The 15,750-nt window shown below is 36.0% G+C and overlaps 1 protein-coding gene across 2 annotated transcripts in view; it reads left to right on the top strand.

Moving 5' to 3' along the window:
• Positions 1–15,750, top strand: part of FNIP1 (folliculin interacting protein 1) — a 154,218-nt gene extending 138,468 nt beyond the window's left edge. For both annotated transcript variants that reach the window (XM_059417513.1, XM_059417512.1), the window contains 3 exons: positions 5,803–6,000; positions 10,252–10,367; positions 12,634–15,750. In XM_059417513.1, the coding sequence (XP_059273496.1) occupies positions 5,803–6,000; positions 10,252–10,367; positions 12,634–12,712 (393 nt within the window). In that variant the 3' untranslated portion in view covers positions 12,713–15,750. The remainder of the gene's footprint in view (positions 1–5,802; positions 6,001–10,251; positions 10,368–12,633) is intronic.

Raw genomic sequence — 15,750 nt, 5'->3', positions numbered from 1 at the left:
CTGCCTATTTGTGATCTCCGTCTGTCAAATAAATAAATAAAATCTTATAAAACCCTTAGGGGTGCCTGGGTGGCTCAGTGGGTTAAGCCGCTGCCTTCGGCTCAGGTCATGATCCCAGAGTCCTGGGATCGAGTCCCGCATCGGGCTCTCTGCTCAGCAGGGAGCCTGCTTCCCTCTCTCTCTCTCTGCCTGACTCTCTGTCTACTTGTAATCTCTGTCTGTCAAATAAACAAATAAAATCTTCAAAAAAAAATAAATAAATAAAAATTTAAAAAAAACCCTTAAAAAAAAAAAAGATTATTTGAGAGAGATTGTGTGCGCACATGAGCCAGGGGAGGGGCAAAGGGAGAGGGAGAGAGAATCTCCAGCAGACTACCCACTGACTGAAGAGCCCAACATGGGGTGGATCTCAAGACCCCGAGATCATGATCTGAGCTGAAATCAAGAGTCAGATGTTTGACTGAGCCACCCAGGCATCCCTCTTGTGATGAGAACTTTTAAGATCTATTCCCAATATAATATATAATGAATATATAATACAGTGTTGTTAAGTATGGTCTCCATGCTATACATTGCATGTCCAGAACTTACTTGTCTTATAAGTGGAAGTTTATACCTTTTAACTAACTTCACCCATTTCTTCCATCCTCCCCACTTGGCTCCCATATCACCCACTTCTCTGTTGCTGTGAGTCTTTTTTGTTTTGTTTTGTTTTGTTTTTTTAGATTCTAGGTGTGTGAGGTTATACAGTATTTGTCTTTTCTCTGACTTAGTTCATGTAGTGGAATGGACCTCATGGTCCATTTGTATTGTTGCAAAAGGTAGGATTTCCATCTTTCTCAATGCTGAACACTATTCCTCTGTGTGTGTGTGTGTGTGTGTATGTGTGTGTGTGTATCGTATCTTCTTTATCCATTCATTTATTGATGGAAAGTTAGGTGCGTTTGTATTGGCTAATGTGAATAATGGTGCAGTGAACATGGGAGTGTAGGTACTTCTTTGATAGCCTGTTTTCATGTCTTTGAATATATGTCTATCTAGAAGTGGTATTGCTGAAGGATATGGTAGTTCTGTTTTTAATTTTTTGAGGAACCTCCATACTGTTTTCCACAGTGGCTGCACCAATTTACATTCCCACCAACAGTGCACAATACTTGTTATCTTCGTCTTGATAATCACCATTCTGACAGATAGGAGGTCATATCTTATTGTGTCTTAGATTTGCATTTCCCTGAAGATGAGTGATATTGAGCATCTTTTTATGTACCTGCTGGCCATTTGTATGTCTCCTTTGGAAAAATGCCTATTCAGTTTATCTGCCCATTTTTAAAAATCAGATTGTTAGGGGTTCCCCACCCCCCTTTGCTGTTGAGTTGTGTGATATTAACCTCTTATCTGATACATGGTTTGCAGATATTTTCTCCCATTCTGTAGGCTGCTTTTTCGTTTTGATGATGGTTTCCTTTGCTGTGCAGCAGCATTTTAGTTTAGTTTGCTTTCATTGTCTTGGCTTTTGGTGTCAAATCCAAAAACTCATTGCCAAGACTGATACCAGAGAGCTTACTCCCTATGTTCTACTAGGATTTTTATGCTTTTTGGTCTTATGTTCAAATCTTTAATTTGGTTTGAGTTGAATTTTGTGTAATGGTGTACAAATAGGGATCCAGTTTCATTCTTTTGCTTTTGGCTCTCTAGTTTTCTCAGCACCATCTACTGAAGGAGGCTATCCTTTCTCCTTTGTAGTATATTCTTGGTTCCTTTGTCATATGTTAATAGAGCATTATGCATGAGTTTATTTCTGGGTTTTCTGTTCTCTTTTGCTCAACCTTTTCTTCTTCTTACTGTTATTATTAACATTGATACTCCTTCTGTGTTTTAAGAATTTAGGTTAATTTCTTTAGGCTAGATTCCCAGAAATGTGGTTATTGGCTGGGTTTTAAGGTTAGGATTATTTTCATGTTCTTGATGTATGTTGGTTAGTTTATTCTCCAAAAGGCAATGCCAATTTGAACTATAATTTGCAGTGTCTTTAAGGCCTGTTCCCTCTGCCACATTGGGGGTCTTATTTTTTTCTTTTTTTAAGACTTTATTTATTTATTTGACAGACAGAGATCACAAGTAGGCAGAGAAGCAGGCAGAGAGAGGAGGAAGCAGGTTCCCTGCTGAGCAGAGAACCTGATGCGGGGCTCGATCCCAGGACCCTGGGATCATGACTTGAGCCGAAGGCAGAGGCTTTCACCCACTGAGCCACCCAGCTGCCCCATTGGGTGTCTTATTTTTATTTTGAAAGGCAAGTAAAGAAATTTGATAGTTCTGAAGAGCGTACACTGAAGTTGTACATTTTTAATTCAAACGTGCAGTTTACAAGGCCATGTTTGAATACTAGCAAGCAACTAAAAAATCGGGTTTTGTTATGGGGTGGAGATTTGGGAGTACATGTCCTTGAGAGGAGGTTAGAGAGTTTATGTATTGACATTCTGGAAATACCTGGGGGAGAAATAAGGCTGGTAAGTTTGTGGATGAATTTGTATTGCAGGGGCACCTGGGTGGCTCAGTGGGTTAAGCCGCTGCCTTCGGCTCAGGTCATGATCTCAGGGTCCTGGGATTGAGTCCCACATCGGGCTCTCTGCTCAGCAGGGAGCCCGCTTCCCTCTCTCTCTGCCTGCCTCTCTGTCTACTTGTGATCTCTCTCTCTGTCAAATAAATAAATAAATCTTTAAAAAAAAAAAAGAATATTAAAAAGAATTTGTATTGCAGAAGTCATGTAACTCAGAAAAGAAGGTTTAAGCCAAATAAAACTATATTTACTGTTTCTCTCTCATGTAAATTACTTCCATTTTATGACTGGGAAGTATCTGAAGCTGGATACAAGCTCAGTAAAGATTGTGGAGGAAGCCACTAAAGGTCTTACTTGAGAAGATGCTCCCATTTGTTATAGGCTTTCTTTTCCAGAATTTGATGATGAAGAGAAAGACTGGGGTTGTATAAATTGAAATTTTATCACATTAGGACCTTGCATGTGACAGTCCATTGAATGAAAATAAGCAGTCAGAATGAATGACTGGCACTGACCTCCCCGCCGCCTTTAACAACAACTTATAAAACAATTTTGGCTTGAATTATTTCTGATCATAAGCTTGGTGTTTAGGCCCTTCTCACTTGGGAGACTACAGATTTGGGACCATTTCCTTTTCTTTACCAAAAAGTAGTTTTTGTAGGTTTTGGTTACATAAACCATTTAACAAACAAACAAAAAATAGAGGCAAAAACCGAGAAACAGACTCTTAACTGTGGAGAACAAACTGGTGGTTCCTGGAAGAGAAGTGGGTGGAGGTAAAGTAAGTAATACCAATTAAGGAAGGCAAATCTTGTGATTAGTACCAGGTGTTGCTTGGAAGTGATGAATCACTATATTGTAAACTCAACTAATGTTATACTGTATGTTGAAGGACTAGAATGTAAATAAAAACTTGTGGTGGGGGAGGGAAAAAATTCTTAGCCACATGCCTTTTGATTGAATGGCTATAAAGTTAATTTCTAAAATAGTTTGTAACCTTTAAACAAGGTATATTTTGTAGCTGTTTTTCATTATCTGTTTAGGCATTTCCTTGTGAGAATAATGGATGTACCCCCTTCATAAATATCTTCTCCTAAAGATGCCCCCTGCTTTTGAAGTCTGCCTTTAACAATTTGTTATTCCATGTTGGTTTTTTGATCATGCCTCCTGCCTTATTTTTCTTTTATAACCATAGAAATACTTACATTAAAATATAACTTTTATTTTGTTTCTTAAAAATGTAAGTTATACCTTACATCTTTAGATGTATGTACATTTCCAAAATTATATTTCAGTAATTAAGTTGGCACATTGAACAATGTTCTATTCTTGGTAAGAGGTGAATAAGAATTATTTGAGTACTACTTTATAAAAACAAATACAAAGTTTAGAGTTTCATGGAAAGTTTTCACAGTGTTTCTTACCAGGCTTTTTCTTTTCCATTTCCTTCTTCACTGCTTCTCAGTATCATGTTTCACTAATTTAGTCACATGCATCTACTTATGTCTCTAAGTCTTCTCATGATATTCTGTCTTATATAATTATCCATATTCCTGTCTGATTTTTCACCAGCAGTCCAATCCATACTTAAATGTTATGTCCCTGTGTCACTCTTACTGTAAAACTCCCACTCACACAAGAGCCCATTATTGCCCTCCTCTGCTACCCCAGCTTTTATACCTGTTTTGTCTATTACACATGTCTTTTTATATCCAGATGTATTTATTTTTATCTCCCACACTGGACTGTGAGGTCCTTTGTCTTTGTTTAGGTAGCATCAAGCCAAAAGCCTTATTCGTTTATTGGGCAAAGGGATATCCTTTGGGCATGCCAAACCTGGTGTTACCAAGAAGCAAACCTACATTCTTTGCTATAAAGTTGTAGTAATAGTACAGGTTTAAAAGGATAAAGGCCATTGGGTTCAAGTATTTCAAATTACAGTTTTTAATCTCAGTTTTATTATGCAGTTCTATGTGGCCAGTGGTGAATAAATCCTTAGCTCTCCAAATTTAGAAAGATGTTGAAACACTGAGCACTGTAGGATCTTTCTTCCTGCCTTCCTCCCTTCCTTTCTTCCTTCATGAATTCCTTCCACCATCATTTCTTTTTGATAGTGGCGCTTTGTACTTAATTGTCAATTTTGGTCGTTGTGTATAAACCATAAGAAGCCAAGGGCACAGCCACATGTTGTGGGCCTTTTATTTGTGTATGTTAGTTAAAATATTTTTCATTGTGCCTTAAACTTTCTAATTATAAAAGTATCATTTGGGTAAATGCTTCTGATAGAAATTCAAACAGAATAAAGATACACAAAAGCAAAATGACATCCGTCTTTGTACTCATCATATTTCATACTTCTTCACAGAGATCTTCATGATAGAGTCTGATTTGAGTATTTTCATTCTGCTCTCTATACATTTGCGTTTAGATACAGATACTGATTTTTAAAAATGTAACTGGGATGGATATAATATGTGTATGTGGGTGCATGCATGCACATGTGTCTAGGTATTTAATGACTTTTCTTTCTGACTTAACCATATGTCTTGGAGAATCATGTTAGTACCTGGTGATTTGTTTCCTTTTTAATTGCTGTTAGCCATATTGGGGATGTACATTGTGGTAAAAGAGAAAAATCCAGGGAACATAAGCAGCAAGGTGTTTCATATAATCTAATCAAGCAATAGTCCTTGAGGTGCTCAATCAAATTAATGTCTGACAAGTTGGGATAGTTAAGCACAGAACCTTACCTTTGACTTGCTCATGTGAATTCTTTTTGTATCTTTTTAAAAAATATTAATGTTTAAATGTTAAAATGTTTAAATAAAAACTTAAAAAAAGAATACAAAGTTCTGGCAATTAATTTCTACAGTGATGATTTCTTTCTTTTTTTTTTTTTTTAAGATTTATTTATTTGGGGGGGACGAGGGGGTAGAGGGAGACAGAGAATCTCATGCAAACTCCCCGCTGAGTAGGGAGCCTGACCCTGAGATCATGACCTGTGTCAGATCCTTACCCATCGCCACCCAGATGTCCCCAGTGATGATTTCTGTAAGGTTTCTCAGGGTATTTGTTAATTGAGTTAATTCAGTATTCCATTTTCTGCTGTCAAGGATTTTTTGGCAGTAACTGTCAGAATTTAATATTCTTTTATTCTGTTTTTAATATCTCTTTCTTGCCTTATTTTCTTTAACATTTATTTGAAAACATCATTTGCTTATTGTAAGATGAATTCTTTTTTCCAGCATCCAGTGTTGGATGAACCAATAGCAGAAGCTGTCTGTATTATAGCAGATATGGATAAATGGACTGTGCAAGTGGCCAGTAGCCAGAGACGAATGACAGATAATAAATTGGGAAAGGAAGTATTAGTTTCCAGTCTTGTGTCCAACCTGCTTCATTCCACTCTTCAGCTTTATAAACATAACTTATCTCCAAATTTTGTAAGTATGTATACGGCTTGAATTATTTAGCACTCCAATAGGTGACTGAACTTTATTTAGAATGTGCCTACATTGAATACTGCTATTAGCTTCATCATTGTTTCCTGGAAAAAAAAGATGTTATGGACTCAAGGTTTGTGTTGAAGCCCTAACACCCACTCTGATGGTATTTGGAGATGGGCCTTTGGGAGGTAATTAGGGTTAGATTAGGTGATGAGGGTGGAGCCCTCATGATGGCATTGGTGGATCTTCTAAGAAGAGGAAGAGAGATTGTGAGGACAGAGCTAGGGGCCGTAGTCTGCATACCCAGGTGAGAGCTCTTGCCAGAACTGGAATATACTAGCACCCTGACTTTCACGCTTCCAGCCTCCAAAACTGTGAGAAAGTAATTCTCTATTGTTTAAATCACTGAATTTGTGCCATTTTATAATGGTGGCCCAAGGGGATGTGTACATATCTATATATTGTGTGGTTTTGGCAGCTAGAATTTGGTGCCTGACTAGTTTCATGTAAGGTATGGATATGTGGTATCTCTAAGCATTGTACAGAATGCCAGTGCTTTCTGGAGCCTCTTTTTCCTGTCAGGACGTTGAAGGAACCCTCTTCATAATACTGAATACCCTCTTATTGAAGACAGCATTTCCAGCTTTCAAAGTTCTTCTTTTTTTCTTGTTAGGACCAATAAAATACAGCTTACTTAAAAACTTCTGTAGTCAACATAATAAAGCCCACATATGACAAAACCATAGCTAAGCTTATTCTCACTGGTGAAATATTAAAAATTTTACCCCTCTGATCATGGACAAGACATGGATGCCCACTTCTACCACTTCTCTCCATCAGAGTATTAGAAAACCCAAGCCAGAGCAGTTAAGCAAGAAAAAGAAATGAAAGGAATCCAAACTAGAAAGGAAGAAGTAAAATTATCTCTGCAGATGACATAATCTTAAATGTAGAAGACTTAAAAATTCCACAGGAAAAAACTGATAGAGCCTGAGGGTTACTGGATGGTGGGGGAGCTAGGGATGGGGTGGTTGGGTTATGGACATTGAGGAGGGTATGTGCTGTGGTGAGTGCTGTGAAGTGTGTAAGCCTGATGATTCACAGATCTGTACCCCTGGGGCAAATAATACATTATATGTTAACAAAAACAATTAAAACAAAATTTAAAAAACCTGATAGAGCTAAAAATGAATTCAACAAAATTGCGAGATACAAAATCAGCTTGCAAAGGTAGTTCCATTTACATAACGCTAGCAATGAACAGACTAAAATGAAGAAAGCACTTAAAATAGCATTAAAAGAATAAATTACTTAGCAATAAATTTTACCATGCACAAAAGACTTATATACTGAAAACTAGATAACATTGCTGAAAGAAATTAAAGAAGCATAAATAAAGGAAAGACATTTCGTGTTCATAGATTGGAAGACCTAGTATTATCAAGATCACAGTACTACCCCAAGTAATCTACTGATTCAAAGCAGTCCTTATAAAAATCCCAATGACATCCTTTTTTTGAAGAAATAGACTCAACCTAAAATTTGCATGGTCTGTCAAGGGACCTGAAGAGCCAAAACAATCTTAAAAAAGGAAGAAAGATGGAGGACTCACACCTCCCAATTTCAAAACTTAATACAAAGTGAAAATAATCAAAACAGTTTGATACTGGCATAAGGACAGACATATAGGCCAGTAGAATATAGTAACCCCCAAATAAGCCCTTACTTAAATGGTTAGTTGGTTTTGGACAAGGGAGCCAAGACCATTCAAAGAGAAAAGGAGCCTCTGAAAGAAATCATGCTGAGAAAACTGGATTTCCACATGGAAAGGAATGACGTTAAACCCTTTATGCCATGTACAGAAACAAACTCAAATTTGAAACTGACTTAAATTGATTGCTTCAACTATCTGTAAAACTGTTCAAAGAAAACATTATGGGATCATCTTTATGGCATTTGATTTGGCAGGGATTTCTTGAATTTTACACCAAAAGCATAGGCAACAAAAGTAAAATACAGAACAACAAAAGTAAATACAGTAAAATATATGGGACTTTGTCAAATCAAAATTTTTGTCCACCAAAGGACATAATCAACAAGTGAAAAGACAACCTGCAGAACAGGATAAAATATTTGTAAATCATGTATGTTCAAAGAAATTGGTATCCAGAATAACAAAGAAAAACTCAATTTAAAAATAGGCAAATAGACGTTTCTCCAAAGATGATGCACCCATGGTCAATGAACATATGAAAAGATCTTCAGGAGAGTACATATTGAAACCACAGTGAGATACTCCTTCACACCCGTAAGTGTGGCTATGATCAAAAACACAAAAACAACAAGTATTAGCCAAAATGTGGAGAAATTGAAACCTTTGTGCATCGCTGGTGGGAATGCAAAATGGTGCGGCCTCTGGGGAAAACACTTTGGCAGTTCCTCAAGAAGTTTAACATTGTATTTCCCTGTGATCCAGCAATTCTACTTCTGGGTTTATACTCAAAACAGTTGAAAGCAGGGACTCAAAAAGATTGTACCATCATGTTTATGGCAGCATTATTTGCAATAGCCAAAAGTTGGAAACCTCTCATGTCCATTAACAAATGATTGGATAAACAAAATGTGGTATAATACATAGAATGGAATATTTAGCCAAGATAATGAATGAAATTCTGATATATTCTGATACAATATGGATGAACCTGGAACACATTACACTAAGAAGAATAAGTGAAAAGGACAGATATTATAGGATTCTGCTTAAATAAGTTTTCTGGAATAGGCAAATTCATTCAGACAGAAAGTAGATAGAGATTACCAAGGGCTTGGGGGAGGAGAGAATGAGGAGTTTTTATGTAATGGGTACAGAGTTAATGTTTGAGATAATGAAAAAAAGTTCTGGAAATGGATAGGGATGATGGTTGCACAGCATTGTGACTATACTTAATGCCACTGAATTGTATACTTAAAAATGGGTAATATAGGGGGTGCCTGGGTGGCTCAATCAGACATATGACTCTTTTTTTTTTTTTAAGATTTATTTATTTTTTTATTTGACAGAGAGAAATCACAAGTAGATGGAGAGGCAGGCAGAGAGAGAGAGGGGGGGAAGCAGAGAGCCCGATGTGGAACTCGATCCCAGGACCCTGAGATCATGACCTGAGCCAAAGGCAGCGGCTTAACCCACTGAGCCACCCAGGCGCCCCAGACATATGACTCTTGATCTCAGCTCAGGTCTTGATCTCAGGGTTGTGAGTTACAGCCCTGTGCTGGGGCTCCATGCTGTGCATGGAGCCTACTTAAAAAAGAAAAAAAAAAGGTGGGGGGTAATATGGTAAATTCACAGTTATATGTAAATTATATATACAGTTTATATATATTTGTGTATGTGTATAATTTCTATTTTGTTTTTCCAAGAAGAAAGTGGGTTTTTATTAGCTCTTTGGTGTTTTTTCTTTAAGTAAGCTCTACGCCTATTGTGAGTCTCAGACTCACAGCCCTAAGATCAGGCAGAGGCTTTAACCCACTGAGCCATCCAGGCACCCCCAATAGCAGTTTTAATAGTTGGTTTTCATTGGAAAGGAATACTCTGAAGGAATTTAGGTTTTAATACCTGAAACTCATGTATTTTTCTCAAATGTATAGTATCAATGTAGAATCACCTATTTTATTAAATGGAGCAAGTTAGTTGATAATAAATGAAGTGTGTATGTTTTAGTTTTTAATGTTCTAACTTAGAAACGTCTCTCTTCTAGTAAGGACTACTGAGCATTTTCTGTGAGCTATTGCCAACGTTTTTCTTTAACTCTCTGCTAGAGAATGCAGCCTTTCCTGTGTAAATAAATTTGATAAGCATCAATTTAGGAGTGTTACATTTACCAAATTTGGAATAAAAACATTTTTTAAAGTTCTGGAAATGTGTAGTGGTGATAATTTCATGTCTTTTTGGATGTACTTAATGCTTCTAAATTGTATACTTAAAAATGGTTAAAATGGTAAATTTTCATTATGTATAATTTACATTTAAACAAAACAAAAACTCCGTATGATCTAATTCTGATATTAACTAGAAAAAATTACAGTCTTTTAGCTAAAATTTAAAGCAAATGTGCTTTAAAACTGTGCTCCAAATTTTAGTTTATGTGGAATAACTAAACTGAATTGTCATAACCATGATGCCTTGGAAATCCGTTACTTCGAAGTAGAAACTATTTTCTTACCTGGTTCTTGTTTCCCCCTTAACTGCAGTGTGTAATGCATCTTGAAGACCGATTACAGGAGTTATACTTCAAGAGCAGAATGCTGTCTGAGTACCTGAGGGGACAGATGCGTGTTCACGTCAAGGAACTAGGAGTGGTTCTAGGGTATGTTTGAGGCTTTCTCATTGCACTTTCTTTAGGCAAAGAATATTCCCAGAATTGCTTTTTAGAAGTTGGACACTGTTGTCAGTTGGGTTGCTCTATACCATATAAAAGCAGATCCCTGGCTTCCGCTGATCTGAAAGATATTGTCCCTTATACTATTACAGTAAGATGAGAAACTTGTAATTTACTTGAATCATGCTTCCTAGCATCTGCCCTGTCATCCAAATGTGCTGACTGAAGTAACACCATTCTGTGGGCGGTAGTACATTATCTATATATTATTACTCCTCCATTATTTTTATATTGTGTCTGTCTGCAATTATCTGTAGTTGTGTCTGTTTGCAGTTATCCCTGGGAAGAAGACATTTTTCTAAAATGCTAACTGAAGGAGGAACAGGAAATTGGTGGGAAACACTGATTAGCCCTTTTCATTATAGTCTGTAGTCACTAGTCACTTTGCCTATGTTCGTTCTATGGCTACTTGCGCGCGTGTGTGTGTGTGTGTGTGTGTGTGTATGTATGTGAGAATTATTTCCCCAAATCCTAGTTGCATAAATTGAAACAAGCTGGAACTTTTTTTTTTTTTTTTTTTTAAAGATTGTAGTTATTTATTTGACAGACACAGATCACCAGTAGGCAGAGAGGCAGGCAGAGAGAGAGAGAGGAGGAAGCAGGCTCCCCGCCGAGCAGAGAGCCCGATGCGGGGCTCGATCCCAGGACCCTGGGATCATGACCCAAGCCAAAGGCAGAGGCTTTAACCCACTGAGCCACCCAGGCGCCCCCAAGCTGGAACTTTTAAAAATTGAGCTTTTTAGAAGGGAGAGAGGACCAACATCAAGTAGCAACGGTGTCAGAAACCAAATTAAATTCTTTCATTAATATTACTCCTTATCATCTAGATTGGATATAGATGATTCTGTATGTGTCATGCCATCATTTAAAAGAAATTAAACTAGTTTTTAATGTAATATGCATATAACCAAATTTTACGGTGCATTTTGACATAAAATGAAAATTAAATTGTTAGTGTCTTTTTCCTAACTTCTGATCCTCACCCAAACACAATTAATGGATTGTTTCTTCTTACAGAATTTTTAAATATATAAGATAAAAAGTATAAATTGATTTATTTTCTATGTATCATGGTGCTACTTGCCTTTTAATATATCATAAATGTTCATATAAGTACATACTGATTTATCTCATTACTTTAAACAGTTGTATAGCATTTCATTATATAGTAGAATTTAAATTATTTTCAGGTTTTGTGCTATTATAAATCAATGCTGGAATGAATATAAATCTTTGAAGTTAGTAGGATAAATTTTTAGAAGTAGAATTTTTGGGTAAAGGACATGTGTATTAAATTTTTGATGGATATTATTTGTTATTGTGATAGGTAATACTAAAGGTTGTCCAAAAAGTATCAGAATAAATTCTCACAGTCAGCAGGAAGCACACTCTTACTACTGCTGGCTATTGCCAAACTTTCATCTTTCTCAAGCAACTAGCTGAAAAAATAAGTGATTTTATTCAGATTTATTCTATATGAATAACTCTACAATAAAGATGTATTTTTAAGAAGCTTCCATTACCAAAAAAAGAAGCAGCAGCAGCCCCTATTACTTCTTCTCAGTCCTTTTTTTAAAAAAAAGATTTTATTTATTTGTTTATTTGTTTATTTATTTATGAGAGAGAACGCGCAAAAGAGTAAAAGGGTAGGGTGGAGGAAGAGGGAGAGAATCTCAAGTAGTCTCCACTTGCCCTGAGTGCAGAGCCCTGGGTGCAGGGCTCTTTCTCATGACCCTGAAATCATGACCAGATCCAAAACCAAGAGTTCGTTGGATGCTTTACTGACTGAGCCCTCAGGGACCCCCCAAGTACTTCTATAAAAACATTTGTATCCAAGACAGTATGGGTGGACACAATTACTCTATTATTAGACTTTATTGTATTTCTTAAGATACTGTGCCTTGCCCCGATGCCTGGTCCATTAGCAGATCAGTGAGATGCTTTCCTACATCCATGACTTAGTTACTAATAGGGTTTCAGTGGCTTTCTTTTTAAAAAAATCTTTTGTTCTGGTTTCTATATACTGAAGCATTTCTACTTTGTGTTATCATTAATTCTCTTTTTACCCTTTTCGTATTGGCCAGAGCAGCCTAGGTTCTTGACTGCTGAGATGTGGTATGTAACAGTTATCCTGTAAGACACATGTATTGGTTATAGAAACCCTAAACTGAGATTTTTGTTTTCTTTATTTCAGGATTGAATCCAGTGATCTTCCTCTTCTGGCTGCTGTAGCAAGCACTCACTCTCCATATGTTGCTCAGATACTTCTTTAATATAAAGGTTGTCAGAATTAACTCTGGTAGAAAGTTAAACAGAAACTAAGGAAGTAGATGCAACATTCATTTATGGCAGTTTTTTTTTTCCCCAGTTAGACTTCGATCTGAATGAGTCAAGTGCCTGGGTATCCTATGTTGCAGTATACATTGTGTGATCATTGGATTGCTTTTTTCTTTTGGCTGGACTTTTGGGTGGTGGTATACTTTTAAGCAAGTGAAACTAAAATAGCATAAATAATTTTGAGGGAAAGCATTTGAAAAAGCCAAAGTGTAGAAATTTCTAAATGAGTAATAACATTAAGGAATTTCATATGATCACTCCCGTGTTGCCACACTCATAAACAGCAGTGGATGTTTGATGATTCTGTGGCTCAGAAATAATCATTTCACTACTTTAATTCCTTATTTCTAAGGTATGGATAGATTACAAAAGCTTATTTGTTCTTTTGTTTTTCAATTCAAAGTAGCTAATTTTGGGGTATTTCTCAGAGTATTTTAAACAGCCTGTTAGTTATAATAAATCCAGAATAATGAGTGTAAATGTGTGTATGTTATCCATCCAAGTGTACATATGTATCTATTTTTTAAAACAAAGGTAGAAGTACAAGATTGATTGGTAAACATGCCCTTTTTTAAAATAATATTTTCAGCTAGTATCAATTGTAAATAATGTTTAAATGTTACTCTCTGGTGAATTTTCTGTTCACACACCCTAAAATGTAACTAAAACTGATCTTTTTTTAAGGCTGAGGAATGTATATTCCCCAAATAAGAATACTACTTTATACCATTTGTTTTGTTTATAAGTATAAGCTAATTCTTATAAATGTTAATATTTACATATTTGCATCTAATTTAATAAATGAAAATTAGGATTAAAAATTATACCAAAGCATTGGGAAAAATAATACTGTTTTCTTTAAAAGTGCTCAGGTAGCCAAGGCTTTTGCTTTCAGTATCAGCCCCTTTTGAACCGACAGGAACTGAATATTTGTTTCACTGCTTCATAATATTCAGTTTACACTAATAGAGCTTATTATAAATTTTTAAAATTATTTCTTTCTTCTAAGAGCTCCCCTTCCAAAATCTAATTTTTTTCAAATATTTTCACTTGTCAGTTATTAGTGTTTTTGTATATATTGTTGAGTGTTGCTTATGAGAAAGGCTAATATGGAACCAAACTCTTGTAAGTAATGTAAATAGAAAGATGGGTAGATAAAGTTTTCAATATGCTCTACTACCTCAGTTTACTTGAATACTACGTTAAAGTTTATTCTTTACTTATCTGATCAAAGATACTTTTAATGCTAGACGTGAAATTGGTTTCTGCTTTCATGGACTATTTTCATCATAATTAATTGATTAGCTGAAAAAAAAACCCTTGCTTATTCTCTTACTAAGTATAATTACTGTATAATACATTCATTCTTGCTGTTTGAATTTTCAGTAATTAAGGAAAATTTCTGTGGTTTGTTTAGTCTTTGGCCTTGAATTTATAGTGTTGGGTCACATTTTGCCTTGTTCTTTATATATTCAAGAAATCTCCAACTAGACAAGAAATGGTTGTTTTGATCGAGTCTAAACCTGAAATTGTGCCTGCAATCACTTTTGCTCCTACATCCTATCAGCTGGTCCCAGCTAGTACCTGAGTCTCCCATGGATGACTTGCTGCCAAAGAGTATTTATGGATCTGTTTTCTTTGGCTTAATATTCTTATTCCATTAATTATTGAAATTCTTCCCTCTTTTATTGTTTGGAATTCTATAAATCAGTCTCTTTGGCAGAATTCAGAATATAGACAGATTCATAGGTGGGCCATTGTACATTATTTTTTTATTGTAGTTCAGAATGACATGTAACTATCAAACTATTCGAAGTCCTGTTTGAAATCTCTAATTATCATCTAGGAAATCTAGTCTTCAATAAATGGATGGCCCATCCTACTGTTCCTTTTAAAACTAAGCTTTGGGGGTGCCTGGGTGGTTCAGTCGGTTAAGCGTCTGCCTTTGACTCAGGTCATGATCCCAGTGTCCTGGGATCGAGTCCTGCGTTGGGCTCCCTGCTTAGCAGGGAGCCTGCTTCTCCCTATCCCACTCGCCCTGCTTGTGCTCTCTCTCTGTCAAATAAATTAATAAAATCTTAAAAACAAAACAAAACAAAACTAAGCTTTGCAGGGCACCTGGGTGGTTCAGTCAGTTAAGTGTCTGCCTACAGCTCTGGTCATGATCCCAGGGACCTACCTGCTTCTATCCTCCTTACACGTGCTCTCTCTTGCTTTCTCTCTCTCTCAAATAAATAAAATCTTCAAAAAAAGAAAATAAAACTAAGCTTTGCTCAGAAGGAAGAGGCCTATAGTTTCTTATAGAATCATTAATCCTTATAGGATTCCTGAGTTTTATAATTCCTATCCCTCTAATTTCTACTACCTTCATCATAGTCTTGTTTTTCCTTACACAAAGCCCAAGGAATGAGCTGCTACTTCTTTAAAGTGTGATCATTATGATGAATGTGAAGAGTTTGGGCCTGTTCAAAATAATTTTTTTGGCTTCCTATGGTACAGACAGATATGTGTTACATATTTTAAAAAACCTGTTTATTTCAACAGGGAAAAAAAAACTGTTGCAACAGGAAATGAAAAAGGGATCTTTTACATTATAGATTTGAAACTAATTTTTGCTTGTATATAAACTAATTGGTTTGATTTGAAATATTCCTGGCTTTTATTAATATGTCTTAATATTGAGTTTGAAAATGTTAAGTGCAATAAACATACTAGCACAGATTTTGTTTTGTTGCAGTTGGCATACACTGGGGATGATCATTAAAAAAAAAAAACAATTTTACACAATGCCTACTTCTGGTGGATGTCTTATGAGATTGTTCTGCTTTCTCTAAGTTATTTAGATGGTGGGATATGTAAATGTACATACTTGTTCCTTGTTCTGTATACATTTCTCAAATGTACACCTGTATTATAAATAACCTCCCAGTTCTAGGGGAAATTTGTGCAATAAAACACACGTCAGTTTGATGGA

Source organism: Mustela nigripes, chromosome 12, assembly GCF_022355385.1.
Source record: "Mustela nigripes isolate SB6536 chromosome 12, MUSNIG.SB6536, whole genome shotgun sequence".
Lineage (NCBI taxonomy): Eukaryota > Metazoa > Chordata > Mammalia > Carnivora > Mustelidae > Mustela > Mustela nigripes.
The sequence above is the reverse complement of the archived record's forward strand: the minus strand, read 5'-3'. Positions and strand labels throughout refer to the sequence as shown.